We start from the raw sequence: 27,641 nt of genomic DNA on the forward strand, positions 1-27,641 counted from the left end.
GTTTTTTTTTTTTTTTTTTTTTTTTTTTTGAAAGGGGGAAGGGTTTTTTTTTTTTTTTTTTTTTTGTGGAGGGATGGACAACTGTACTGATTCAAAACAAAAATTGTGCTTTGTCTTGGTATCAGCCTGCCAAATAGCAAAATACTACTGTAAGAAATGAAAACAGTGGCAAGTCTTCTATTTCGATAAAAAATTGTTATTATTTATGAATTATTTAGAACCATCATTTTTATTGTTTGTTGTGTTTTTTTGAACAGTTTAATGATCATGTACAACTTTTTCTCTTTTTTGTCCTTAAGCTCCCAAAAAGCCTCGGGTAAGGTTCAGTAATATTATGGAGATTCGACAACTCCCATCAAGCCATGCACTGGAAGCAAAGTTATCTCGCATGTCATATCCAACGGTTAAGGAACAGGAATCAATATTAAAAACTGTAGGAAAACTCACTGCAACTCAAGTAGCAAAAATTAGCTTTTTCTTTTGCTTCGTGGTACGTGTTCCATTCTTTCAGAAAACTATAGATGCAATTAAAGCTTGTATAATAATAGTGAAAATTATCTGTACAGTATTGAGATAAGTTGTGTTCTTCTGCCTTTTTTTTTTGTAAAAATACTGTAACTAGTAAAACCTGTCTCGTGGTAGACATAAAGGTGGAACTTCTTAAAGGATGGATAACCAAAAGAGATCTAAGGTGTGTAGTTAACTCTAAGGTCGGTTGCAAGATACACCATGCTTTTGTGCCCTGTTGTCCAACACTGGACACGTTTGATACAGCAAAATCTTGGGCTACATGTATAAATGTTAGTCTTACCTCCACTGAGACAGCATGGAATGGTTAAATGTTACTGTGGCTTCTTTCTCTGGACTGTCACAGGAAGAGAGCCAGTCACAGGAAGAGTGCCATCTTATGTGGCATTGTGCACTCTGGTAGTATGAAGAGAAGATGGTTAATTGTCCTTCAGCTCCACTGAGGGCTTTTTCTTAAGAGTCTGTTGATCATTGGTGTCTCTGCATCATGCCTCAGAGCTGGGGGAAAGAGAACGGTGGCAGGATTTTTAAGAGACAGTAAAAATGTATAGAGCAGAGCGGTGAACTTGTCTAGGAGTGAGTAGCTTCGCTGAAGGTTACATGTAGTGTGGACCTGCCAGAGCTTTTCTTCAGCGAGTGGTGCTAAGTAAACATAAAAAACCAGTAATTAGTACTGTTGATGCATGGACCAGAAAACAGCGATTAAACTTTCTGTGTATACATAGAGAATGTGCTTACAGCAGCAAGAGAAAAATGAGTCTCTTGTGAATCATTTTTTGGATGGTTGAAATACCTTTTCTTAGAAGTTATTTAGAATTATGTGTCTGAATATATTTCCATATATACACACATGCAAAATTTTCTGGAGGAAAGTCATTATGTTCAAAACTTTCTTTGTATGCCATTCATGGATGCTGCTACTACTAGAACATCTATGTATTTATTGGACAGTATACATATTCCTCTCCAAGACTTTAGAGAGTTTCAGATATATTCTCCAAGAATATATCTGGAATTTTCTTAATGAGATATTAATCAAGAATTTTTTTTTTAAAAAAAGCAAACTTGCTGCTACTTATATTTATGAAGGAATTGACAGACATGAATCTTTCCAAAACGTTTTTGAGGTATTAAACGTGATGTTTGTTTTTTATGCTGGAGATTAGGCTGACTAAAGTGCCAGGTATCACCAGAAATTCCTTCGCAGCCCTTGTGTGGTAATCATCTTGAAGCACTTACAAAACATTATAAATGTAGCTTTAGACGCTGCAGAATAACAGTTATCATTTCATTTGAATTATTCAATTATGCTTACATTTTGAAGTATGTTATTTCACTGTCACACATGTTGAATGTGGTCGGTTTAATTTTGTTCTACTTTTGCCTGCCATGTAATGTAATCACTGAATTATTTTTCTTGTCCTCCAGTGGTTCTTGGCAAATTTCTCTTACCAAGAAGCCCTATCAGATACTCAAGTTGCTATAGTGAATATCTTGTCTTCAACCTCTGGTAGGTTTTATTTACAAGATCATACTTGTGTTATAAGGCTGTTTATTCTTTTAGGTTACAGTATGCTTGTGTAATGTTTTAGCTGTGGTTTGGGGGCATTGAAACCATTGAATGCACGTATTTAAAAATGTCACTATGTAGTTGCAAGGTTTTAGGCTTTCTTTATGATTCCCTTGCTTTTTGCATTTCAGTGTGTGTGTGTAAATATAAAGTCTGTATTCCGCTCCCAGCACAGTTATTTAATATAGATTTGAAGGAAGGGTGGCATAACTTTTTGTCCAAACAGGTGCAATTCAGAGTAAAGTCCTCTTGCTAATTATTAGTTTAAAAAATAGGGCTTGAGTGTATAGAACTTAAACTGCCTAGATATTGTACATATCACTGGCTTTTTTTGAAAGGCTCAAATATGAGCTTTAAAACCAGCAAATTACGTTCATGTTTTGAGGTGTAACTTTTGTTTTATGAAATCAGTTTTAAAGGCACAATTATGCATTTTGGACTGATTTTTTTTTTAGGCTTATTGCAGTTTGTTTTGTTAGTAATTTAGCCCTTCTCAGAGTTGAGTGTGTATTTGTTCATCTGAGGATTGAGACCATGATGTTTTAGTTTTATAACAGTTCTTTTTTAAAAGTATGGATGCTAAAATCTGATAGTTGATACAAGTGTGTGAAATACAAAGAATGAAATGTCAGTGCAGTTTTCTGAGCAAACTAGTAGCAAAACTTGATTGTATAAACTGTTCTTACTTTCTCTTGCAGGGCTTTTTACTTTGATCTTGGCTGCGGTCTTTCCCAGTAACAGTGGAGATAGATTTACCCTTTCCAAATTATTAGCTGTTATTTTAAGGTAAGATAATGGAATGGAACATTTGATCAAAAACTCGCTGATGCAGTGTGAGGACAAATACAATTGTGGTATCTGTGATGATATATTGATATGCTTCTAAATCCTTGCTTCATGAATAACTTGAGGAAAGAAATGAAGAAGTCTTTTTACCAAATTGCTTGCTCGTATAGAAAATAAGATTAATCCAATTTCAGTTGGAAATACGTGGGTTTATTTTCTTTTTATTTAACGTTTTAGTGTTTTATGCAGAATTTTGTATTTCTTCTTTTTTGCTAGCATTGGTGGTGTGGTACTCGTTAACCTTTCTGGATCTGAAAAATCTCCTGGGAGAGATACAATAGGTATTCACTTACTTTTTTTTTGACCTTAGAGTATGCAGTGATGAGTACCATCTTTTGTCAACTATCAGTACATCATACATCAAGTTATGTTTCTTTGTGTAACACAACTAAAAGCCTGGCTTTGTAGTTTCAACTTCTGAAACTGGTTTATAGCTTAATTGAGTCAGTATTTACATTATTGAGCTTTCTACATTTTCCCTACTTTTCACATAGTAATGGATTCCGTAATAAACAATTTCTATATCTGTTTGACAGCTTTATAATAGGTGTGTGTTTTGTAGAGCTGATCCTAGCAACACTTGGCATGACTTAAATCAGTGTTTTTCATCTTTACAGGCTCCCTTTGGTCTCTTGTAGGAGCGATGTTGTATGCTGTGTACATAGTGATGATCAAAAGGAAAGTAGATAGAGAAGATAAACTGGATATACCAATGTTCTTTGGTAAGCATAAAAACAATGCTATTGAAAGTTTTAATTCAATGTGTGACTCAGTTGTTTGCTTTCAGGCACTTAACTCTATGTGAGTGGTTAAGGGGCTTAGAAGAGCCAAAGAGAGAGCTTATTGTTCCCGTAATTATCAGTACTTCAGAAACTAGTTTTATGAGATGTTTCTTTTTTATAGTCTCAACAAGGAAGGATTGTTGTCCTTCCAGCTGAAAGAATGTGGACAGCCCCTTTTGATTCATTGGATTTTTTTCAATTTCTAAACCTGTAAATATATGACATAACTGTTTGTCAGTGCCCTTTCCTCTGTGTATACATATTGTCAGAATAGCAGAGTTTGAGATTTTAATTATGTTAAAGCTGAAGAACATTTATTGTGATTTACTTAATATTGTTTTTATGCTCAGGTTTTGTAGGGCTGTTCAATCTGTTGCTGCTATGGCCAGGGTTTTTCCTGCTTCACTATACTGGCTTTGAAGCATTTGAGTTTCCCAGCAAACTGATATGGATGTGTATTGTCATTAATGGCCTTATTGGAACAGTTCTGTCAGAGTTCCTCTGGTTGTGGTATGTACTACTTGCTTCACGTATATTTCACAATATGAACTGTCTTATATGAGTTATCAAATGTTGAAAATAGTAGAAATTGTAGAAATAATGGGAGTCAGAATCCAGCAAAAAAGTATTCTACAGTTTATGTTCAAGTCTTCAGAGACATACTGCACCATCTCATTAGAAAATGTGTTAATCACCAAGGTATGGCAATTCATATATTAGCCTAACTTTAGTTAATTTAATGATACTATAGTCTGGATAGGTTGGCAACAGAGGATCAAACAGGAGGTTACTAGCAGAACAGCTCAAAAGCTGTAGCAGAGTTGAAAACTTGTGTATAACTGTCAAAAGGATAGTGTTTGATATGCAGTGGTTGATAAGGCGGTGTTTCCAGCCTGCAAGAATTCAGGCAGCCAAAGTTTCTTCTGGACTAGCATTAGGTTAAAATAGGAGTGTAACAGTGTAATAATTCTACAAGTTGGAAAATCATATTTTATTCTGGAAACATTAAGGAAGAGTTTCCAAAAAGAAAGATGTTTCCTGTGCCATATACTTGATCAGTGAACTAGAAGTCTGTTTCAACACTATGTTTTGAATATGTGTGGCAGTTTCTGTTGACTGAGAACCCTTAGCTTTCAGTCTCTTTTTGTGGTAGAGAGGATAGAAAACCTTGTGGGTTAGATAGTCTTAAACTGACGTATTTCTTATCCTAGGATCCTAAGTTCTTGGACAGTCCTACAACAAAAAAAACCTCAATGGAACCCCCCTTTTTGTGTGTGTATTTTCAGCTGAAGTTTAAAATTTAGGAAATTTAATTATGACTTTTTTTGTTTATTGGCAAACTTTTAGCCAGTCCTAGGCATAAATCTATTTAAAAATATGTACTTTTGTAATTTAATTTAGTTTATTTATTCACTGAGTACTTTTGTTATGTTAATGCCATTCTGTAAGACTAGTTCAGTGTTGGTTGGTAAAAAGATTAACTGCAATTTTGACATAGGCAAAATAAAAAACCAATCAACCAAACAAAAAAACTCACCTTGGCTCTTGTCCCAAAATCAAGAACCAGCACAGAAGTACGTGGGTGGGCACAGACAATTCTTTAATACACCTGCTAGTTGTGTAACTTCTCAGAATGATAATCCAGTCAATTAAAGAGCTATTTTTATTTTCAGCTACCTTTGTCTAGAATTTTGGACTATTACTAATCTCAGTTCATGCTGACTTCATTCTTTATATGTGGAGTGTGGAGCTAGCACAGTCCTTTAATCTTTCTTTGGATGTAAATACAATTTAATGCACTTCTTCGCTCTACCCAAGAGTAGCGTGCTGCCAAGTAAATAATGTGATAGATTGACCCCTTTGTTCTTTTTTTAACCTGCTGATAAATTTGGATTGGATTCTATGCTGTTTATGCATTTGTGATGTTCTAGTGGTAAGGTTCGTTCTAATTCAGTAACAGCAGTCAGCGCTGCATTAAAAAAGTACTCTATAATGCAGAAGGGGATTTAGAATATTGTGGGGGGAATTTGCAAAAAATCAGCACATGCAAAATGCTTTGTTTCAGTTCTGTTTCTTTCTCATCTGCATGCATTTTTCTTTCTTTTATAGACACAGAACAAACCAAAGTGATTACAAATGTTAAAACTTGTCATTTTTGTTTGAAAGTCAGCCTTATGGAAGGACTTAATGGCTGGGTATAGGAGTAGTCTTCTAGTTTAATTGGAGAAACGTGCACAAAATAACGTTCTGGAAAATGTTTTCCAAATATTTGTTCAGTTCTTTGTGTTTAGAAGCTGTTAATAAATTCAACCACTTCTGTGAGGTGAAAATAGTATTTTCTTTAGTCAATCACATTTAATGATTATAGTTTCAGTGATGATGCATTTGTTTAATTTTACAGAAGCCAGAGTAAAGATTGTGTAAGTGTAAAAAAAAAAAAAAAACTGAAGATTTTTCTTTAAAATTAGTTATTGGCAGAACGGATAGCAGCTCCACCAAAAAAAAAGCACAGCTAGCACTGTTTTCAGTACTTCTCAAAGATGAGGAAAAAATTGCTGTATTTAAAAAATAAATAAAAAAAATCCAGATGTCTTTGAAATAAGAGATAACAACTCTAAAGTAAACATTATTGATTTGAATTGGGTAAATACCATTTTGTTGTTATTTTCTTCATATGGTAGAATAGACCATTTCATTGCTAACGAGACTCACTTTCTGCTTGGGAATTTTTGACTTGGTCAATCATAATATGGTAGTTGCAGTTTTTATTTTGGATTTTATGATGTTCACTTTATCAAAGCGTCTCAGGCTAGTCAAATTTTATTTATAGAGCCTTTGGTTTGTATCACAGTGTAGAAGATATCAGGAGCTGTTTCACAAATCAGTGACTGTGGATATTACAACGTTTTATTAAAGATGACTGAATGTTGAGCTTAATCATATACCTCCTGCAGTTTGATGTATTACTTTAGTTCTCTTTAAACTTTGATGTAAGACTTATTTTTTAATTATTATTTTTTTAGGGGCTGCTTTCTTACCTCATCACTGATAGGCACACTTGCGCTAAGCCTTACAATACCTCTGTCCATAATAGCTGACATGTGCATGCAAAAGGTAATGTACTACTAAGTGTGAGCATTGTTAACAGACTGGAGCTGATGGTTCCTTATTTTTCCTTCCCCACCTCAAATCAATGGCAATGTTATTTTTCACAGTGTATGCAATGAGTAGTATTCACTTGTTTTAATTGTTGAACTGCACTGTAATTAATCCTCTCTTTATATTGACAATTATAGTAATTTTGCACTTGCGGGTGATCACTTGTGTACTTTAGTTTAGATCTGATTGAGATGCTGCTTGGATGAAAAGTACCCCAAGTCATCAATAATCCCTGTCAAATGCTTAACAGGCCCTTTTCAGAGTTAAAGAACAACTGCAAGTGCAGCCCATCTTTACGATTACAGAATTGCTGTAGACTGCCTATCTTCAAAATGCCCAATTAGTGATGAAATTAAAATTGTATGGGTTTATGATACAGGCATGTAGAAGCTACAAGGCTTAATTATACATTATTAGGTTAATGTGGATATTAAGCTTCCATTTAACTGTCCTGCTTTAAGGTAGTCTAGTTTCATTGTTGCTGAGCTTATAACTGTGGGAAAGACCCTGCATGTGAGGAAATAACAAACAGGCAATCAGTTTAGAACAGAAACTATATGAAGTTAGTTTGTATTACTCGTCAAGCTGTATAGCTACTTCTCATCTCATGCTGATCGGGTAGAACTTCCAGTGTTTATTTATGCATTAATTTCAACTCTGACTTTGAATATTTATTTGAATTTAATATTTAATCAGTGGCAAGGAATATCAAATTCTTAATTTAATGTGAATAATGATTATTTAGCATATTCTGCAAGCATACAATAGTATTCCTTTTTGTTTAAGTTCAGGTCATGCAACTGTTTCTGTTTTCTGAAGGCAAGATCACTTTTTTCCTGATCTTTATTTTGGATTTAAGTAATCCCTAGTGTTAAAATTTTTATTTGAAAAGTTAAGTTTTAATTTGAAAGTTAAACCACCTGTTTAACTTTTTTTTTTTTCTGAGCGACTTTTGGCCCAATATTCTCATACATCTTTGTGAGTTTAATCTTTCTTACAGTGATAATGCCTTTTTTTGGGGGACAGGGCATCCAGTACCTAGTCCAATATGGCTATAACTTTTGGTGTTTCTCGTTATAGACACAAGTGTATCTGTAACATGGCTAAACTGTAAGCATTTGCCATCACATGCTTGTTTGCATTTTGACCATTGGTAACCTGCATTACACTGATGTTAGATGCTCATATAGTTGAGTGGTATGGATAGGCTGCAGGAGCTGGTGCCAGGTGTGTGCTTTCTGGGATGAAAAGGGTGAATTGGTCAGCTTTTGAACACCTTGGCCTAGCTGCAATTTATAACTGAAATGCATGGAGTTAAAGAACTGGAATGCTAGATTTTGTGAATTAGGAAGCATATTAGTCATGGAATAGCTTAGCTGAAGATGATAGAAATTAAAATGGCAAAGCTGTCCAAACTTAGAATGGTTTAGTGGGTGACATTGGTAGTAGAGCGATGGTTGGATCAGATGATCTTGAAGGTCTTTTCCAACCTTAATGGCTGGAAAATGATTCTAACAATGGAATACTACCAGTGAAAGTTCTGAGTAGACTGGTAGTCACACTATGCCAACTACTGCTTGCTTACACTGCTTTGATGCGCTCTTGAATTCTTTAGCAAATACAGCTATGTTGAGTTTGTAAGCTCTGTACACACAGAAATGTGGAAATATGTGAAGGGAAAAAAAAAAATCTAACTTATGCCTGGAACGTAACTTAAATTGAGCATATTTTGAGTAGTGTCTTCCTTGAAGGAGATGTGGTTCATGCATCATCTGTGGTGGTACAACCTGTGACTTGTATTCAGTCACTACGTTTGAGTTTTTTTCTGTTTCTTCTGAGGTTTGTGTGTGTTTGTACAAGACTTACAAGAAACGAGGCGATAAGTCTTGCACTTAGAATGTTTCCTACCAAAAAGAAGCTATACTGAGAAATGTTTCTAGAAGGAAAGTGTCAATTCTAATGAACACTTTTTGACTTCTGAAATTTTCTGGCAGAACTGTAAAATTGTGAGGGAGGAACACCACAGAACTTGTATTTGACCCTAGCTTAATGTCAGGCAGGATGTGGGGGAAATAAAGCAGAAAAATAAAAGGACAAAAATAATGAAAGGAAAGTCAAATTGGAAAATAAAAGGGGAGACAGACCCGGAATAAATACTCTTGTAACAAACGTGAGATAAAGTATATTTCATATTAGTATTTCCTGAGTCTTTCAACATGGAAATACAGCAAAACCTTACAGCGATTCCACCTATAGTAAAGCAGTCCCTGGTAAGATAACTGCATTCATTTTGCTGTTCAAATGCCTGCAATATACACTTGGGACATAAATTGTAGCAAGAATGTAAATACTTCATGGTAGGTATTAAGGAAACAAGGAGAAAAAAACACTAAATTTCTTACCAAAAAATCACTTCAGTGAGGTAGAATTAGGTTTATATGTGAACTAGTTTTAATAGCAATTTTTTTTAAAGTGTTCATTTTATCTAGCTGTGTGTGTGCAGATAAATTTTTAGATCATATATATAGTTACATATTGATATATGAAAAGCTTGGGCTGTCTTCTGAAGTGATTCATCTAAACTTTATTCTGGAGTACAGTGAAAACTGGAATGTGTTTTTTTTCTAACTCTTTGTAAATAATTTCTTCTCTAAGCTATTTAATCTGAGTAAACACAGAGTCCAGATCTTTAAAACAAATTTCTTGTTCGTGTACACATGCAATATTGAGTTAGCTGAAGTAGCAGAATCATCTTTTAAGCTATGTTGGATGACTTTCAGTTGATCTTGGTAGCACAACAGCAACTTAATTTAACTCATTTTTATAGTTATCACTGTTTTCACTGCTAGAGTTGCTCCATGTCATATGTATTTGGTATTTATTTAAAAAAATAAATTAACTATTAATCTAACTTCCGGTACACCTTGTTCTTACTCATTTGCTCTTTTCACATTCCTTATCTTAAATCTTCACCTTCCTGTATTGTCTCAGCTTATGTGCTGGCAACATCTCTCATAATCTGAATGCCTTTTTCATTCCTTCCACCACTGTTTTCATTTGCCTACACCTGGTTCTTTCTGAGGTTCTGAAAACCTATTTGCTACCTTCTGTTTCTCTTAATCTTACTTGCCTTGTGCAAAAAGGTTGCTTTGTCTTCCTTGGGGTAAATACAAAACCTAACTATTTTTAAGCAGCTGTCCATCTGATGATTCCTCTGTCTACATCTAGCAACTGCAGTTTGTTAGATTTTGAGAGTGAGCGTCAGTACTTGGTGTTAAAACTGTGCCTTTTTTTTCCCCTCCGAAATCTTGAATTTTGGATTATTTTTTTTCCACAAGGGGGAGCTGTGCTTATGTTTCATTGCTTTGTAATACTTCAAGATGTTTCAAACAAGATTATAATTCTTGCACCCTTGATTTATGTAACTTTCTACACTTTTAACTTTAAAACTGTTTCAGGTGATCAAATCTGAGTACTACTAGTAGTATAGGTACAAGTAGAATTTAGTTTAAATCAGGCAAATATTGTGCCATGCTTTTATTATTATTATTATTATTATTATTAAAAAAATTACTGTAAGCTTCCAGTGGGGTAGTCTTATTTGTGCACGTTGATTTCATCAGTGACTGCTCAGTGACAGGATGTTCACGGTGAATAATCAGGTGTACAAATCTTCCAGGTGAGGCTTTTTTTTTGTCCAACACTTTGGAAGTGTCTAGGGGACTTCCCCATTTATAACCAACAGATGACTGCACCCTAAAAATGAGAGCATCTGTAAACAGCAGATTTCATCTGCACCACAGCACAAACAAAATGTTTGGTTGTACAGAACAGAAGTGTTGTTCACTTACTAGAAGTAGCGGTGACTGTAGAAATTGTACCAAATAACTTGCAGAAGTATTCGTAATATTTCACCCCATTCAAAGGAATTGTGCATCTTAAAATTGTAAATAGTTTTGTAAATTGTTTTATAATAACTACTTCTATTATACAGTATGCTTTTAAATGTGAATGATGTCTGTGTTTTAATTCCAGGTGCAGTTTTCCTGGTTATTTTTTGCAGGGGCAATCCCTGTATTTTTTTCTTTTTTCATTGCAACTCTTTTATGTCACTATAACAACTGGGATCCAGTGATGGTGGGAATCAGAAGAGTTTTTGCCTTTATTTGTAGAAAACATCGAATTCAGAGGTAGGGTAGTCACAAAATATAATCCTATGTATCCTTTCTGGTATCCTGTAACCTTTTGTAAGCCACAGTACGCATGCTGTATTTATTTTCATCTAATTTTGTATCAAGATGACCTCTATGGCTGACTTCTTAATTGTAGTAGTTGCCAATCCATTTATTAACCTATGCAATGTCCAGAAAAGGGAAAGATTTGAAGTCTGTTTATTTTTTTAAAAATAAGTTTCCTAGTGGCTATCACACTTGTTTATTTTTTTCTTAATGCTTGTATAATAGTTACTGTATCCAAAGCATGCAGTGAAAAAGTGCTAACTTTATGAAGTGAAGGGGGGGTTGTATATTTTTGATGGTGCAGTTCAAACCTCTGTAGCTCATTTAGTACTTATGAAATGAGTTGCTTTGATGCCATCATATTACCGTGTAATTTAAATAAATAAATCTGTTTCTTTTAAGAATGCCAGAAGAAAGCGAGCAGTGTGAAAGTCTCATTCCTATGCATAGTGTTTCACAAGATGGAGATAGTTGCTGTTCATAGACAAAAGGTATGCTAATAAACAAACTTGAAGCGATACAGTGAAAGGTGAGGATTCTATTTCGTGATGGCATTTGTTACATAAGTACACATTTTTAGAGAGCATACAGTTAATCTTGTTTTGAGTTAATGGATAGAGTTTTAAAGAATATCTTCAAAATTTGTATTTTTCTATACCAAACATTATTCTTACCGTAATGTAGTTCTTGGCCAATGGTTTTGAAACGTAAAGTAGATTTGTACTTTAATGTTTACATTTTCTCAGTGTGGGTCTGGGGGGGGAACGTAAGACAGACAGTGGGGAGAGGAGCAGGAAGAGGTGGGAAGATTTAAGTAATGTAAAAAGAAAGCACCTGTACCTTTGAAAAGTCTCATAGAAACTTAATTACTCAGTAGACGTTAATTTACTTCCCAGTACTGTAACCTTAATGAACAAATTTTACTTGAAACTTTAATTTATTTTTTTTTTAAAAAGAAGTAATATTCATAATGATGGGGGGGGGGAAGAAAACTGCCTGCAGCGGGCACAGATGTAGTATATTACAATGAGGAATACCTAGGGAGTCTGCAAAATAACCCTCTAAGGAGGGTTACACAAATCTCTAACAGGATTATTACAGATGGTTTGCTGATACTGTCTTGGAGCATGGAGATGGACTTAGGTTTGGACTGTTTTAGCGCCATGTTTAGGGGCTAGAGTTTTCAAAGAACGTATGCAGAATTTACATGATCAGAAGTGTATTTTTATTTTCTAATGTTGCTTAAATCTAATAATGAAATTAAAAATATACTTATTATAAGAGTAATTATGATGTCTTAAGCTTTGCACAAGCATTTTATTTATTAATAAGATGGAAACAAACACACACAGTGATTCTTCTTTGTAATTTTTAATTATGTAGCACTGGTAACATTTTTTTTCTTTTCCTTCTTAGTTTAAAAACAGAATGATGCCTAGCGAAGAGACAATCTTCTGGAAAAGTCCCTAAGGATTCATGTTTCAGTGCCTATTCTGAATTTTTAGTAAAAATAAGAAGTTTTGGTTCTTGTGAAACTTTAATGTTTTCCTCCTTCTTGCTTTCATCTGGTTTTATAAATGAACAAATTTACTACATGCATACCACTGTAGGGAGTCTTAGTCCATCTGAGCAACCAAACCTGCCTTACAACACTGAGCTGGTGAAGTTACTTGACAAAAATCAAGAAAATGAATGCTGTTAAGTGATTTCTTTCTCTTTTTAACTCACAATTTTGTTAAATGCTGGACAATATTGTTTTTAAAAAAAATACTTTCAAATGCGTTATGTAAATAAGTTTGCAGGTTATCACGTCTTACAGGCTTTTTGATGAAAAGCTAAATAGATATGTTACCTGTAGTAGGTACAAATTAACTTTTTTATGTTGTATAGACTATTTGCATATTAATAGAAGAAAATAGTAAAGTAATTTATTAAGTGAATTCTTGTAATTATTGAGGCAGGATCTTTGTACGGTCCTGGAACACTACATATATATTGTCTTATCCCATTTTGAGAAGCCTTGTAATGGCAACGGGTGCCGATGTTTAAAAATCTTGTATTACCTAACATTCTGGAATGTTTACAATTTTAGTGAATGATAAAATATTTCTAATGACAGTACATTTGGATATACATTCTCAAAATCAATGTTTGTTTTAAACAGACTGATTCTGTAACCCGTCATTCCGAATGATCTCATACAGAAAACTGAATTTGAAAATTTTCATTAGTACAGCTGCCAGCTAAGAAACAGATCAAATTAATTGTTAAAGTTTTCAGTCAGTGGGTTGCACTATGAAAGATAATTATATTGATTTTTTTTTTTCCAATTGCATTAATAAATTTATTCTAAAATTGATCATTTTTCTTATAACCTGTATCTTCCTTCTACTGCGGCATTTTTCCTATTTGATTCTGAGAAGTTAGGAATAATTAAGTTCAGGGATATTTGACAAAAATCAGTAACTTTTTCCAACTTCTGGTTATAAGACACTTATATTTAATAATAATAATTTTGTCTTTTGTATGATTTTATTTTTTTATAATGAATGTAGGACAGATTTTTAGCCAATAGTACTGTCTTCCACATAAGAAATCTGTTAATAACATAGGGTATTCCCGTGATCCTTCCAAGAGCAGTTTTGGTGATTTGGTGACACAACTACTAGGCTAGAGGGAATGCAAGAAAGCAACATGTTTAGTGATACAGTCATGATTGATTTAACCAGCAGCTAGAATGTAGAATTCTTTATGTAGAGAAGGGAAAAGATACTGAGGAGAAATAAATGAATCTGGGGACTGTTCTTGTTGAGTATTGCACCTTTATAAAGTTTTCCCTTCCAGTTTTTAATATAGGATGTCACTAAAAGTTGCAATTATCTGAGGCGTTTCTTTAGGATGATGTCTTAAAGTCTTTGATGAAGATGAAGTCTTTGGATACCTGAGATAGGATTTTTATTATTATTATTATTTTAATAAACTAATAAGATTATTAATTTTTCTGTAGCATTTTCAGAAACTTTCCATTTCAATTCCAAAGCCCAGTAGTAGACGGGTTGAAAATACAATGTAAATGTAAAACTGATTGTATATTTGAGTAGAATTTTCAGAGATTTCTTTGGTAAGAGGAGTTTACAGTAGGAATTTTTTTCTAAATTAGGACAAATTAGAGGATGTTAGTTTCAGCTTTTGCAATAAGTGTTGTTAAGGCTTACTGGCAATAAAAAGCTAATGTCAGTTTTCTTCTAATTTTAACGTTTCAGTGAGATCATGCCATATACTCAATACCAGCCATTAACTACAAATTTAAATCTGTTCCTTTACAACATCTAATCAGTTACAGCTTCAGCAAACTAACCTTAGGAAAACTGAGTTTGCTTTCAAATGGGCAATTACAGTATTTTTAGCTGAGTATTTTAATAATGTCTTCTGAAATTGGTCACTGATAGGATTGGAGTGATAACGCATGGCAAATGCTATTCATATTTGTTCATGACTTAAAAGTGAAAGATCATCACGGTCTCCTATGTATATGACTTCTGTTAAGTGGCATTATTATGTTAGAGAGGTTTAGAAACTAAGTACTAGGAGAGTGGTGTTCTGTCTCTGCCCCAGTCATGTTTCTGTTCAGTAGACTCAGTGTTAGGGCCTTCCCACTGCTTCTGTTTTTAACAAGAGATGTATTAATCTTTTTTTTTTTAAAGATACTTAATATTTTAATCTTATGTCACTAGGTAGCTTGAGCAGTCCTTTTGCATTAAATTGCAGTTCTTTACAGAATTTAAAAAAAAAAAAAAAGGCAAACTATCCTTCCTGAAATGCCATGGATTTTTAAACAGTGGTGCCCCTGTAGTTACAAGAAATATACTGCAGTTTTATTTACTGAAGTTATGACATGTAACATTGTTCCTGCATTTAATAGAATGTGATGAGATTTTTCTATAAAATCTTGTGATTTTTAGTACAATAATATTTTATAAATATATCGTCTTATTTGAAATGTAAATTGCATAGTTCTCTAATGGGTGCTTGGTAAATGCACAAGAGATTTAGCTTTGATTCTCAGGTACCTCTGATGTTATGGTGACATGCTGTTTTTTTCCTCATGACACAACTGGAATGTGAAGGCGCTCCCGTAAATGCTTTAACGCTGTGTGCTAGCATAAATTGTCATTGTTCCTACTGTTTCATTTGGGAATGTTTTTATTCTGACTTACTTCTCATAGGAAGTACGTACTTCAGATGCTTAAAGAATGATGATTTCCCATGCCTACAAAACGGAAAATGGGTACTGCGTGTATTGTTCTGTCAAACAGTTTAAGTAATTCCTACAGTCCTATGAGATAACCAAGAATGTCTTCCGTGTGTGATTTGAGCTTTTGAGTTGTTCTGTTTTTATATCTGGGGGAGGAAATGATGGTAATTTGCCAAATGCCATGTAGCATGTCTTAGCTTTTAGGGTTCTGGTGAGTCTTGCGTAGTTCTGTGTACTGCAACCCAGAACAAAGGAGAAAAACATTCTATAGAGATCATTTTTTTTTCTAGCTACTTTCTCTTAGGTTTCAGTCATGCCGAAAATGTGCTCACTAAGAGGGGCTGCTGTAGACGTAATACTAATTCAGCAAAGGTATGAAATACATGTGACATCACTACTCAGCAGTTACTTAGAAAGTATGGGGCACAAGAATGCCACTGAGGTCACCAGAGGCCCCATATTTCTGTTGTGAGGTGTGCACCTTTTTGCCCATGGAAAATCACTGTGGGGGACGTGACTGATTCACGCTTGAGCTAAGAGGCTGGGAGGCTAAGGCACAGCCTGGTTATCTTACTGGGGGGAGCAAAGGCTGAAGTAGGGTGTTGAACTGAGAAACCATGGTGCTGCACATGAGAGTTGACCCCGTATGCTGCTCTATGCATTGTGTACTGCCATGTAACATGGAAGAGCCTGTGAGTTGCTTTTCTTGGTGTGTGCCATTGGAATTATTCTCTTTCACTATCCCCATTGTGCCTAGGTACTCCTATTTACTAATATGATTGCCTTAAATAAGGTGGTGACTTTTTTTTTTTGTTAATTCTTAGTTCCATCTCTCATTGGGGTGAAAGCCATTCCTATTCCCTGTTAAAAAATCCTTCTATTTTAAGGAAACTAACTTGAGCTTAAACTGAGGACATCAGAGGAGGGGGGAAAAGTAGATAAACCCGGTGTCTAAAATTTATGGCCATACTTCCAAATTTCACATGAAGGTAGGCCTCATTAAGGCAGATTGTTTGTGTCTCTGTAAATGAAGATATAGGAAGTGGCATGCTCAAAATTCAAGAAACGAACTAGTGTTTAAAAGCAACGTTGAGTTATACGGCTAATTATAGGGTAGTGATTTTTAATCAGTTTTCTGTATTTGGTCTATGTTTTGAGTTAGTTACAGTTTCTGTTAGGATTGTCACAGGTAGCATCTGCAATTTAATAGCTATCTGCAATGGCATGGAAGTGTTGATGGCTCACTGACAGTAGCTATGCATGATTTTTTTTTCTTTTGAATCTAGGACTGCATTAATGGTGTATTTTGTTTTCCATGCTTATTGCATCGCATGATTTCTCAGGGAAATGTGGATGATACCATGCATTGTACGAGCTGTTAACTAATTCCTGCTTTTAAAATTGTTGCAAACTTTCAGGTTTCACTCAAACACTTGACATCGCATGACTTTCATGTTGATTTCCTCTTGTTTGTTAGGTGAATCACGATGAGGATGTTAACAGTGTCTAAAGGTGTCTGTAAAATGCACGGTGCACAATACTTCGTTAGCTTTTGGACACACATCCATTCTAAATTGATTTTGCAATTTGTGTTTGTTTGGTTTTTTTTCCTATTTTATCGCACCGTATAAATTAATAGTTGCACTGTTGATTTCAGAGCTGCACCTGAGGCATGAGAGTGACATTAACTTTCAGGGTTAGACAATGTTGTAATACTACAAGGTCTGATTATGGGGTAGAGCACCAGTATAAGTCTTCTAACATAAATATATTTATTCTGATCATTAAATTTTTACAAAGTGTGTTCACTTTGGGGATTTTTTTGTTTGCTTTTCCAGTAAAGTTACTTTGGCTAGGCTGGGATTTGATCCAAAGCCCACCAGTATCATAGGCAGCATTAATAAACTAAAACTTTATTGAAATACTCTGCAGTCAGGTTGACCTTTTATGCCTTTGCAGTATTTCTGTCTGCAGCATACATCTGAAGTAGTTTGCTCTAGGACTTCAGTAATATAAAATTGAGGGATTTTGTGCTGGGAAAAGTGGTAAACATACTATAACTGATCACAGACTATATTTCTCTATGGCTGGCATGCAGCTTAATTATTTAGAAGGTGAATTCGTCTTGCTACAAGATTTTTCTTTAAAATCATCAGTATAAGAGATGTTAACCACTTCACTTAATTGTATACTTCCAGGAGAATATTTTTTGTCAATAGTGAGAATGTGAGCATAGTGATCATAGCCTTGAGGATCAGCTTCCCCTTGATGATTTCTGTTTTGACATTTCCATTTACTTTGCAAAAAATATAACAGGACATTTCCCAGCTAGTTGAAACTTCTGTAATTGTATTTTGATTACCCTGATTCTCTCTACTGCTATAAACCTAACATAAAACACATAATTCTAACAGAAATGTAACTGGTCAGCTTTCTGTCTTCTCACTCCCTCCCAGCTGATGTATTGCATCATTACATCTGGTGTTTGTAGGTAACCAGACTTTTTGGGGAATGCCTGCCGTCATGAGGAGTGCATCCAGGCTCTTATCTAGTTGTCAATTCCTACTTTTAAAAGCATAAAAGGCTTTTCTCTGAGGATTCGGTAGAAAGCAGCTGTTTAGTTGAGCCTACAGTTAATAAAGTTGCATATGGTTTTCTTTTTTTTAATGAACTTTTGACTGTTTTGTCAGGAAAGGTGCACAAATTTTTCCACAAAAGATACATTGGAATGGCCTCAGAAATAATAGCATGGGGATATTTGTATGGTTCTTCACATATGGTTCTGAAGTTTTTCCATGGTTTATTAAAAAAAAAAAAAAAATCTAGCTGAGGAGAAAGTAGCCATATAGCAAAGAGCTAAATTTATGATATGCAAATTACCATGTTTTCACGAAATATCATTCAGTTTATTACTGATTGTTAGCCTGTCTGCTTTTCCTTGTCTGTTACAGGTGATGCTTCTCTGTTATATAAATCTGACCTTTTGCAAGTCAATTAAACTAGATCCCCTATCATGAGTGATTTCTAAAATATTTTAGAATCTCCTCCTTTTTGCCTTTAGCTAGAAAAACAACAGGGGCTTTCCAGTATCCCTTTCCTATGGGAGAAGGAAAAAAAAAAAAAAGTAAATACAATAATTTTCATTGAAAATAAATAAAACTTACTGGGCAGCATATGGGATCAGCTATAAAACCATCGAGGTAATTGCTTACATAGCACAGCTATGTACAGGATGTGTTTAGGCAATAATTGTGCATTAGATTGATCTCTCCGATCTTCATTTACTATAGAATGTACATATTTTAAGTCTCGTAATTTTGTATCGAAGCTGAATGTTTAAGCCCCATGACTGTAAGAATCGTGGAAAAATTTAGGGAGGTAGTGTAAATGATAAGGATTTTCTTGGTTGCATTTTGGGATTCTTAGGGGTTTTTGTGTGTGAGAGATGTTAGAAGTCTCACATACGATCCAGTTACAAATGAATGATCTGCTCATTAATCAAAAATCTTGAAACTGTTTGCACAAAGCTATTGTGAATGCTTAGCCCCTTGTTCAAGTTGATGTTCTCTCAGTGGAATTAGAGTAGTGTAAGAGGTGTGCACTATGGACTTCAGCACTGTACAATCGATCGAATCCTTGTAATGATTTAAAACTTACTCAGATTCTTTCGGAATGAATATCAGTAAAACAAAACTGTACCTGAAACATTTTGTTTAGATGTTTATACTGACTGATTTGTTAAACATCTAAAACTTCTGCATTGAAAGATGCACAAGCCCAATGGTTAGTAGCTTTGGTCTTTTTGGCATTAAATTCCGTACTAAATTTCAGCTCTCTGTAATTTGAAGAGAATTCTGAATATTTTTAAAGCAGAAGCTGCTTTAACTGAAAATTTAAACTGACAAAAGCTTCTGTTTGCATGAATTTGGGCAGTTTGCTGATAATTCCTTTGTGAAATACCTTATGCATAACAGTTTAACCATTTTCCTTAGTGAGATCAGAACATGAATTGCTGATGAGCATTGCATTTGCACTTAAATACCTGATTTCAGAGTGTGTTAAACCTTGTCTATTTCTGACAAAAAACACAGCATTTTCATCTAATTTCCATTTAATGATAAGTATATTCATGCAGAGAAAAACATATAATCATGGCTTGATGCAGTGATTTATGCCAAGAAAACAGCAGGATAGCAGTAGTAACTCTGAAATGAAGATGCACGTCTCTTAAGAAAGTCTAGCTTCTTGTTCTTTGCTTCCCTCTGTTCTAAACAGGTGTCTCCATTATTCCCGATTTGTACAGCTGAAGCAAGGACCAGAACTTTTACCTTTTGTTTTTTTAAAAGTGAACATTGGCTTTTGCCTGGAGTGTCTTTGTCCAATCACTTCATTTTCTGAGGGGATTCACTTCATTTTCTGAGGGGATTCAGTTAAATGAGAAGTGTAGAATAAGTATTTTTTATTAAAATCAGATTTAAGCTATTAATTATTTTGAAATTCTCAATATGAATAGAGATCTAATGAATGGAAATTATAGGCCTATACTGCAAATACCAAATACTGCTTATATATTTTTAACAAAATCAGTATATATGTGATTATTTGAAACATGTATAAAGGTGAAAATGGGAAAATCATTCTTGTGTTGATAGATTTATAAAATTGAAATTCTTAATATCCAATACCAAAACCCTATGAAAGGGCTAGTGAAAAGAAAATGTAATGTATTCTGATAAACAGCCTGTGTAATACAATCGATGGGTGTGATGTTTTTGTTCTGTATTATATTTATTATATGTAAGTAAACAATAAAGATTATAAATCGTATTTTCTTAACAGGAGTTAGTATTTGGTTGGGGTCAATGCTTAGTGTACTTCATAACATCAGTTAAGAAACTGAATGGTTGCTAAGGGTTGCTGCCTTGAGAGAGCAGCGTAGTGGTGAAAAGGCCTTGAATTAGCCCACTTAATTCCCCTCTTCCACTATTAGAGGTGAGTCTCAGGATGTCACATCTTACCTGAAGTCAGCTAGGATGCCAAAAGGTTACAATTTGGTCTCAGATCAGTCTGGTAATTAAGCAGTGAAGTACCCATTTTTAATCCATTCTCATGACTGTAGGTGGTTTTGCGTGCTAATACATGAATTATAAAATGCTCTGGAAGACTGTGCTTCATCAGCAGGGGGAGCTACTGTAGTAGCTATCCATCGCTTTCCTGAACTCCAGTGACAGAAATGACATAAACACTAAAATATACTTCACGTAGCTGTTTGTCATCCTTGATCCTTAACCTGTTAGAGTTAACCAGAACTAGACACCGGCCTTCTTTCAGGCGGTTGAACTTTCAGTGTCTTTAACTATTACAAATCTCTTGGGGATCATAGACACGTAAATGCTTACTAGAAAAGTTAGAGAAAATACTTTGCTACCATAAACTTTTCTGAGTTTTCTGAAATTTAGCTGAATTCTGTGCACTGACATAATCAGTGCACAGGTGTAGCAAGAGGCAGCTTTTGACATTAAAACAAGAGGTTACTTGCTGTGCCATATCAAAAGCTGCAAAAATTTAATATGATGCTACTGACAATGCAGGTACCAAATAAATGACAACAAGGTTTATAGCAGTGTTTGTTAGAAAAATGGTAAATGTAGGTAGAAACACACGCCAAATACAACTCACAATGTGGAGAAGGAAAAGAGTGTCACTGCTGTGTACTGATTTCTAAAATCTAATTACCTGTAATGAGCAAGCATGATGTAATCAAAACAATTATTTTATGGAAGCTGCAATTACAGTGACTGCACTGTCTTGTGAATGTTTCATTACCAGGAAGAACTATTAACATTGAAGAATAGTAGTCCTTTTTTTTTTCCTTTTTTTTTTTTTTTTTTTTTAATAGGCTAATGAATTGCAGTGAGAAACATCTCTGCTTTAAAAAGGGCTTATAAAATTCAATTGGCATTTTCACTTATGTAAAATTTATCCTTGATATCAAAAGGACAAGTATCATACGTCATTTTTGGGGGGTGGGGAGGAAGTCTTATGTCTTTCAGCACTGGCAAACAATTTTGAGAGATAGGAAATGTAGCAAAATTTCTAAGTCAAGATAAGTGCACTTCAGGACTTCATTTTTATTTATTTTTTTTATTTTTTTTAAGCTAATTAACGTAGTTCATCTGATTGATGCCTGCCAAGCAACAGGAATTCTGCAGCTCAGATTAAGAACCTGAAGCAAGCTTTTATTAACATTTTCTATACACTTGCAAGGGGAACTTGGCAATTAACATGCCTTGTTCTTACTAGTGTCCTAACTGATGAATCAATGTGTTTTTATTCCACTAGGCTAGCAAGATCTAAACTGTTTTCTGTGGTGTCTTGGCACCTCGTGCTTTTCTGTGTACAGGGGGATAAGCTAGCACAGGCTTGCTGGGTTGCTTTTCACTCTCAGGGACATAACTTGTGGGCATATTCTCTTAATCTACTCTATATTCTCTTCAGTTTTAGGAGATGCATTTCATGAAGCAGCCTTTTGCCAGAAGCTTAATGTCGCTGCTAGGGGAGGTTTAAAGCTTCTGAGATGTTTTATACCCTATTTCAAAGTTTTTTTTTTCTCCTACTATCAGTACTATGTATGTGGGAGACGTTTTTCTTGTTTTTTATTTATGTCTGCAAACTAAGTATATGCCATTTATATTGATTTAAAAAAAAGAAAAAAAAAAGAAAAAAAAAAAAAAAGGCCAGAACTTAGAGTTTCCAAAGAACCCATGGTTTGTTATCTCAGTGTGAGCTCTCCTTCCTTTTTTCCCCTCCTTCCCCCTCCTTCCTATCCCTAGTGCAAGCTTATGCAAAAGAAAAGCCATTTCTAGTTTGTGGTGTTGCAAGCTCTCAGGACTTATTTTTGGTAGGGTTATCCACTGTATTAGAATTCACATCAGCATGAAGGCGTTCATACCATAAAGATTCCCTAATTACTGAAACTGGCTATTCTTTGTGGGAACCTTACAGTGCTGTATCATTTACTAGGCTTTGATTTAACTACTAGGATCGTGCTGCCAATAACGGTAACCCCGTGCTTCCACTACAAGTGGGTGTTTACACAAGGCAAGGTAAAGACATATTCTGTCTGTAACAGCATTCACATTCAGAAAGTATTCCCAGAAGCTCATCTGCCAGTGGATTCCAGTTTGGAAAAGGAAGACTTTAAATTATGCACAGATAGTTTCTGTGGCTGTGAATGTCAGTTTGTGGTGGTACAGGCAAGCTGTGGTGCTGCGCCAAGGCAGGTTTCTGGCCATGGGACATGTGGTGGCCTGAGAGGAACAGAAGATGAGGAGGAAGTTTAATATGAGAACCACTGAAAAATGGAGTTTTCTTATGCACACCTTTCCCTGAGTCCTTCTTGCTTTTTTATTCATTTCCTTACTCACAAAGTAATGTACAGAACACGCTTTTCACCGAGTTGGCATCATCAGTTTATAACATACATATGAAATATTATGACAGTGTATTAGTAATTCAATGAATGTATTTTGCTAAAAAGATTTTGACACAAGCACTGACTTTACCTCTCCATTGTTGGGTAAAAGCGGATACGTCTGTCACTCTTCTGCATGTGACTTTTTCCCAGAATTTGCATATAATCAACCACCAGTGAATGGAAATGTGCCTCAACTTCTATAGCTAGTCCTATTTAATTGCAAGTGGCTCATTCTTGTATGCAAAGCTGCTTAAAAATGAAGCTGGAATCATTCTTCCTCATACAGGAGTGTGTCACCCACAGTGAATTTCACGTGTAGGAAAAGAACTTCCTGAATAATGTGTTCATAGAATAGAGTAAAAGAAAAAGTCTCAAAGTATTTTTTGTGAGGAAGTGGTCGTGGACTAAGCCAGTCTCAAGTCTGAGATACTAATGTGCTGTTGGGACCAGAAAAGAGGAGAAGAAAAAGAATAAAAGCAATGATCTACGATGAGCTGATGGAGAGACATGCGGAGGGAAAAAAGAGTCCTTCAGAACCGAGAGGAGTTTCACTATGTGGGGTACAGCTGAGCTCTCACAGAAGGAAGCAGCCTGAGATAAAGTTATTTCTATTCTTATCCATTCCTCTTGTACTTGAGGGTAGGCTAAGGATTGGAACTCACGGTAAAGCTCCAAGACAACACAATTTTGTGAGAATCTCAGCTGTTAAATGAATAGCAAATAAATAAGCTTCAAATTCTGATGCATGAAAAATTTCAAAACACCCAAAAACTTAAATGGCAGAAATAATTCATATTGAAACTATATATATATATTTTTTGGAAATTGCCCTGAGCGGTCTAACTTCTTTGGAGGTTTGATGACACAGGAAATAATAGTCAGGAAATAATGCTAATATTGTATTGGTTCTCTGCCAAAGTAATTCCTCAAAATGCCTCGTCAATGCTTTTAATGATGTGTCTGTGCTTTCTGGTTCTGGTCTGCCAATCCATATCCTCCCTTTGCAGATGATTTTTAAAATTGCCACATTCGTGTCTCCCTTTGTAAATTCTTCATTTTTCCTTTTTTGTTTCCACTCATAGCTTTTTTTTTTAAAAAAAAAAAAAAAAAAAAAGTTGAATGCTAAATTGTTTGCAAGATTGGCACCAGAGGCATGCTAGCAGTATAATACAGAAGCACAAGTACAGAGGATTTGAGAATACCTGCTTTGACTAATTTCTCCTGACAACATAACCATACAAGGCATAAGTTAGCCTTGAACTGTATCTTCAGGAAAGCTCTGAACAAAGCCTCTTGTATTCACATAATAGTTGGAGCTTGTTGTTTTACGTTTAAATAAGTTTTTGCATAGCTTTGTTTTCAGGGGGTAATAGTTTTGACATAAAAGTTCCATGTAAATGCAACACAAAAGAGACTCCAAGGAAACTTTATAATCTTAAATTAAACTTCTTGGTGTTCCCTCTGATTTGGCATGTACCAAAGGCTGGATCTTACATTGGGATGCTTTGAATATTGAGGGTGGACACAGTACTACTTCTTTGCCTTCCTCATCATTGTGGGTCATACTCGGGAAAGTCCCTTTTCTTTTCTCTGGTTTCAGTTTCCCTTCCCTTAAATGTTAGTGATTATAGTTTTCTTCTCTGTGAGCTGAGAACATGGTAACAGGGTGTTACCGTGAGGCATTCTTAAGGAAGTAAGAACTACAGCTTTCAGCCCGAGCCCAGCAGCAGCATTGCTATGCTCACTTTCATATTCCATTAAATCTCCTCAATTCCTCTTGCCTTGCCTTACCTGGGCTACTTGGGCAACCAGTCTGCCTCCAAAAGTTCTTGATCAGCCCTGCTGATTGTGTACCTGTACCATGCAATGTTGCTGCAATGTTGCTGCTGTACCAAGGTCCTTATCCTACCAGGAGTCCACCTACTTAGCTGTTTTCATAAAGAGTAGAGAACTCACAGAGAACATGACAAACCTGGGCCTGTCTATACATAATTATACTATGAGCTTTTTTTTTTTTTTAAAGAACTGAAATAATTTTTATGTTCACCGTCTCTTAGCCCAGACAAAACTTGCAGCATCAAAACACCCAACAATGTCTGTGTATTTTTCTGTTCTAGAAAAATCTGCATATAATAATAATAACAAAACATCCTGATAGCAATATTATTTCATCACTCCACACCCACAATCTACAGAGACTCGATTTTTGCTTCCTCTGAGCCACCTCACTGCCTCTAAACCCATTCAATGTGCCTCTAAAAATGCTTCTGCTGCAATCTGCAAATCAGCAAGCTCAGGTTAGGTAGGAGAAATTCCTCCGCTGGTAAATGGACTGATTATAGTAGTACCCTGGTGTGGTTTTTGCCTGTTTTTTAATCACGTGTTAGTCCCACAAACCTACTGCATTTTTCTTCTCCTCCTCTTTGTATGCACAAACATACCCCTAGGAGATGGTCTAGCTTCCAGAAGTCTGAAATGTGTGCCTGTTACAGAAGGGATAGATAATTGCCAACATGAAAATTGTAGTTCTCTGAAGATCTCAGAAATAAACCCTTGCCCATGTACTCACCTTCCCACTGAGATTTCTCTGCACTTTATGGGCTTTAAAAATAGGGTGTTCCTCTTTCTGTTCTTAATTTGCTGCTGTATTGGGACTAAAAAAAAAAAAAAAAAACCAAAAACAACAAAAAAAAAACTTTATTTTGCAGACAAATTGGGCTTTTGGAGAATTCAGGATAGCTGAAATATCTCAGCAGGTGTGGTGTGAAGCTCCGCTTGCTGTGAACACTGACTTACAACTTTGAGCTCAGAGGCATCCCCCTGAGTCTCTGTTCAGGTGAACAAAATCCCACTTTTTCCAAGAATGTTACAGGTTAGATCATCAGCTGGGACAAAAAAGCATTGCCCCATTTTTTTGAATGGAGCTGTGCTAATTTACATCAAATAAAAACCTGATTTTGAAGGATAACCTGCAGCTGAGTCCCACAGTGGGTAAGTAACGGTCTAGCAGGGGCTGCACCTGGGCTTCATGACACCAGGAGGATTGGGCAGGCTCTGAGGCCTCCTGTCACAGACTCACACGTGTGGGTATGGGGCTGTTACAGTGCCATGAGGAATGAACTGGCAAAGCTGTCCAACAGGCGGCTGCCTTTGAGTTTATTCTTTCCCCGTGAGGAAATGGCCTTCCCCATGCCGCTCCATGAGGGTGTCCTTCTCTGGCCTTGTCGCAGCTGCACGCCCACGGGCCCTCGCAGACGACGTGTTTTGCTTGTTGACATTAAAGTGGTTCTCAAGGACTGACCAACGCATGACCTTGAAATTGTAATCTTATTAACAGAAGCTTGTACTGGTGGTGTTTCATTTGATCTACTTAAACGTCTCTACAGACTTGCTTTGACATTGCTTTTGTCTCATCTGGACGTTACAGCATGGCTTACATAATGCCTACTAAATTTATTTTACCACTGGCTTTAGCATAATACCATCCCACAGAGCAGACACACTGTGATCATCAGCGTGACCGTGGAAATAAGCAGACATAATTGGAAAAACCTTGCCGAAATGGCTAGCTCACACCCAGTGCGTGTGCCCTCTCACAGGCCTGTGGCTTGGCCGGGCCTCCTGCCCTCAGGGCCGCAGGTACGTGCCCTCCTTGCAAGGTCTGCGCCCACCGCCGGGTCTGGGGCACCACGGCTTTCCTCGGGTGTTCAGCTGGCTGAGAGATGTTCCCCAAGTCCAGCTTGGCTCCCTGCTGAAGGATTTTAAAGCTCAGGCTGAAAGTTGAAGGTAGAGAGGCTGCCGCTGCGCCAAAACCTGTGAGTCGGAACCTGGGTTCAGTCACGTCATCTGTTGTGTTCTCTGGTTTGAAATTTAATTTATAAATGTATATTCAATTTTAAAATTCAAAACCTCTTTCTGCAGGACATGATGCTGTCTTGCAAGCCAGACCTGAGGTGAGTGAACCTGATTGCATTTTGTAAATTTTGATCAAATAAGTAGACTCTGAAAGAAGCTAATGGCTCCAATTAAATATGAATCATAATTCTTTTTCTGAAGAGAGACCTTGACTTCCTTGTCCAAAAGGAACAACAGCTACTTTAGTAAAAGGTTTTAAAGTTATAAAAGGAGGAGCTAAAGAATCTCAGATATAAAGTATTATATACAAAATAATCTAGCAATAACATACACTTTTATTTCTTTATTTCTGTAGTCTTGTTTCCCAAGAAAGAATGTGTCCATCGCATATGACAGACTCTGTGGTAATATTAGCATTGGTGTAAATGATGTAAAATATTCTGTATAAAAAGTGGAAGTGAATTCATGGGCCAAACCTGCTGTTGCTCCAGAAATGATCTTTCTTCAAAGCTAAATAAAACAGTCATACAGAATGGAACACCAAAATAAAAATATCTTGTCTAGAGTTAATTCTTGCTTGCAATCTCAGTGCTGGAGAATTACAGGGCAGCACACAGCTTTACCAGCCTCTCAGAGACTGCAAGTTTGTGAGAGCCAGGCTGCCTTAAACAGCTGCTTTTAAAGCTTCTCTCCTGGCCCACCGCTGCCAAAGGCACCGGCTTAGCAGCCTAAGCTGGACTCTCATTAGAGAAAAGGGATAACAGTGAAAAGAGTAGTTTGCAGAAAGAGAAGGATATACATCAGGGAGAGGACAATATCAGAAATTCAAAATCCACTTTGCTAGTCGTTTGTGGTTTGCTCAGGCTGCTGGAGGTAATATTTCTGATGGTTTCATCTTTCCTTCTGTGCCTGGTCAGGGCTTCCTCAAATA

At 35.8% G+C, this 27,641-nt stretch overlaps 1 protein-coding gene across 1 annotated transcript in view; it reads left to right on the top strand.

Moving 5' to 3' along the window:
* Positions 1-20,205, top strand: part of SLC35F5 (solute carrier family 35 member F5) — a 35,150-nt gene extending 14,945 nt beyond the window's left edge. The window contains exons 8-17 of the mRNA XM_035331128.1: positions 300-490; positions 1,957-2,038; positions 2,797-2,884; positions 3,161-3,225; positions 3,562-3,666; positions 4,077-4,236; positions 6,750-6,840; positions 10,921-11,075; positions 11,526-11,614; positions 12,540-20,205. Coding sequence (XP_035187019.1) covers positions 300-490; positions 1,957-2,038; positions 2,797-2,884; positions 3,161-3,225; positions 3,562-3,666; positions 4,077-4,236; positions 6,750-6,840; positions 10,921-11,075; positions 11,526-11,607 — 1,019 coding nt within the window. The 3' untranslated portion in view covers positions 11,608-11,614; positions 12,540-20,205. The remainder of the gene's footprint in view (positions 1-299; positions 491-1,956; positions 2,039-2,796; positions 2,885-3,160; positions 3,226-3,561; positions 3,667-4,076; positions 4,237-6,749; positions 6,841-10,920; positions 11,076-11,525; positions 11,615-12,539) is intronic.
* Positions 20,206-27,641: the final 7,436 nt, after the last annotated feature.

Source organism: Oxyura jamaicensis, chromosome 7, assembly GCF_011077185.1.
Source record: "Oxyura jamaicensis isolate SHBP4307 breed ruddy duck chromosome 7, BPBGC_Ojam_1.0, whole genome shotgun sequence".
NCBI lineage: Eukaryota > Metazoa > Chordata > Aves > Anseriformes > Anatidae > Oxyura > Oxyura jamaicensis.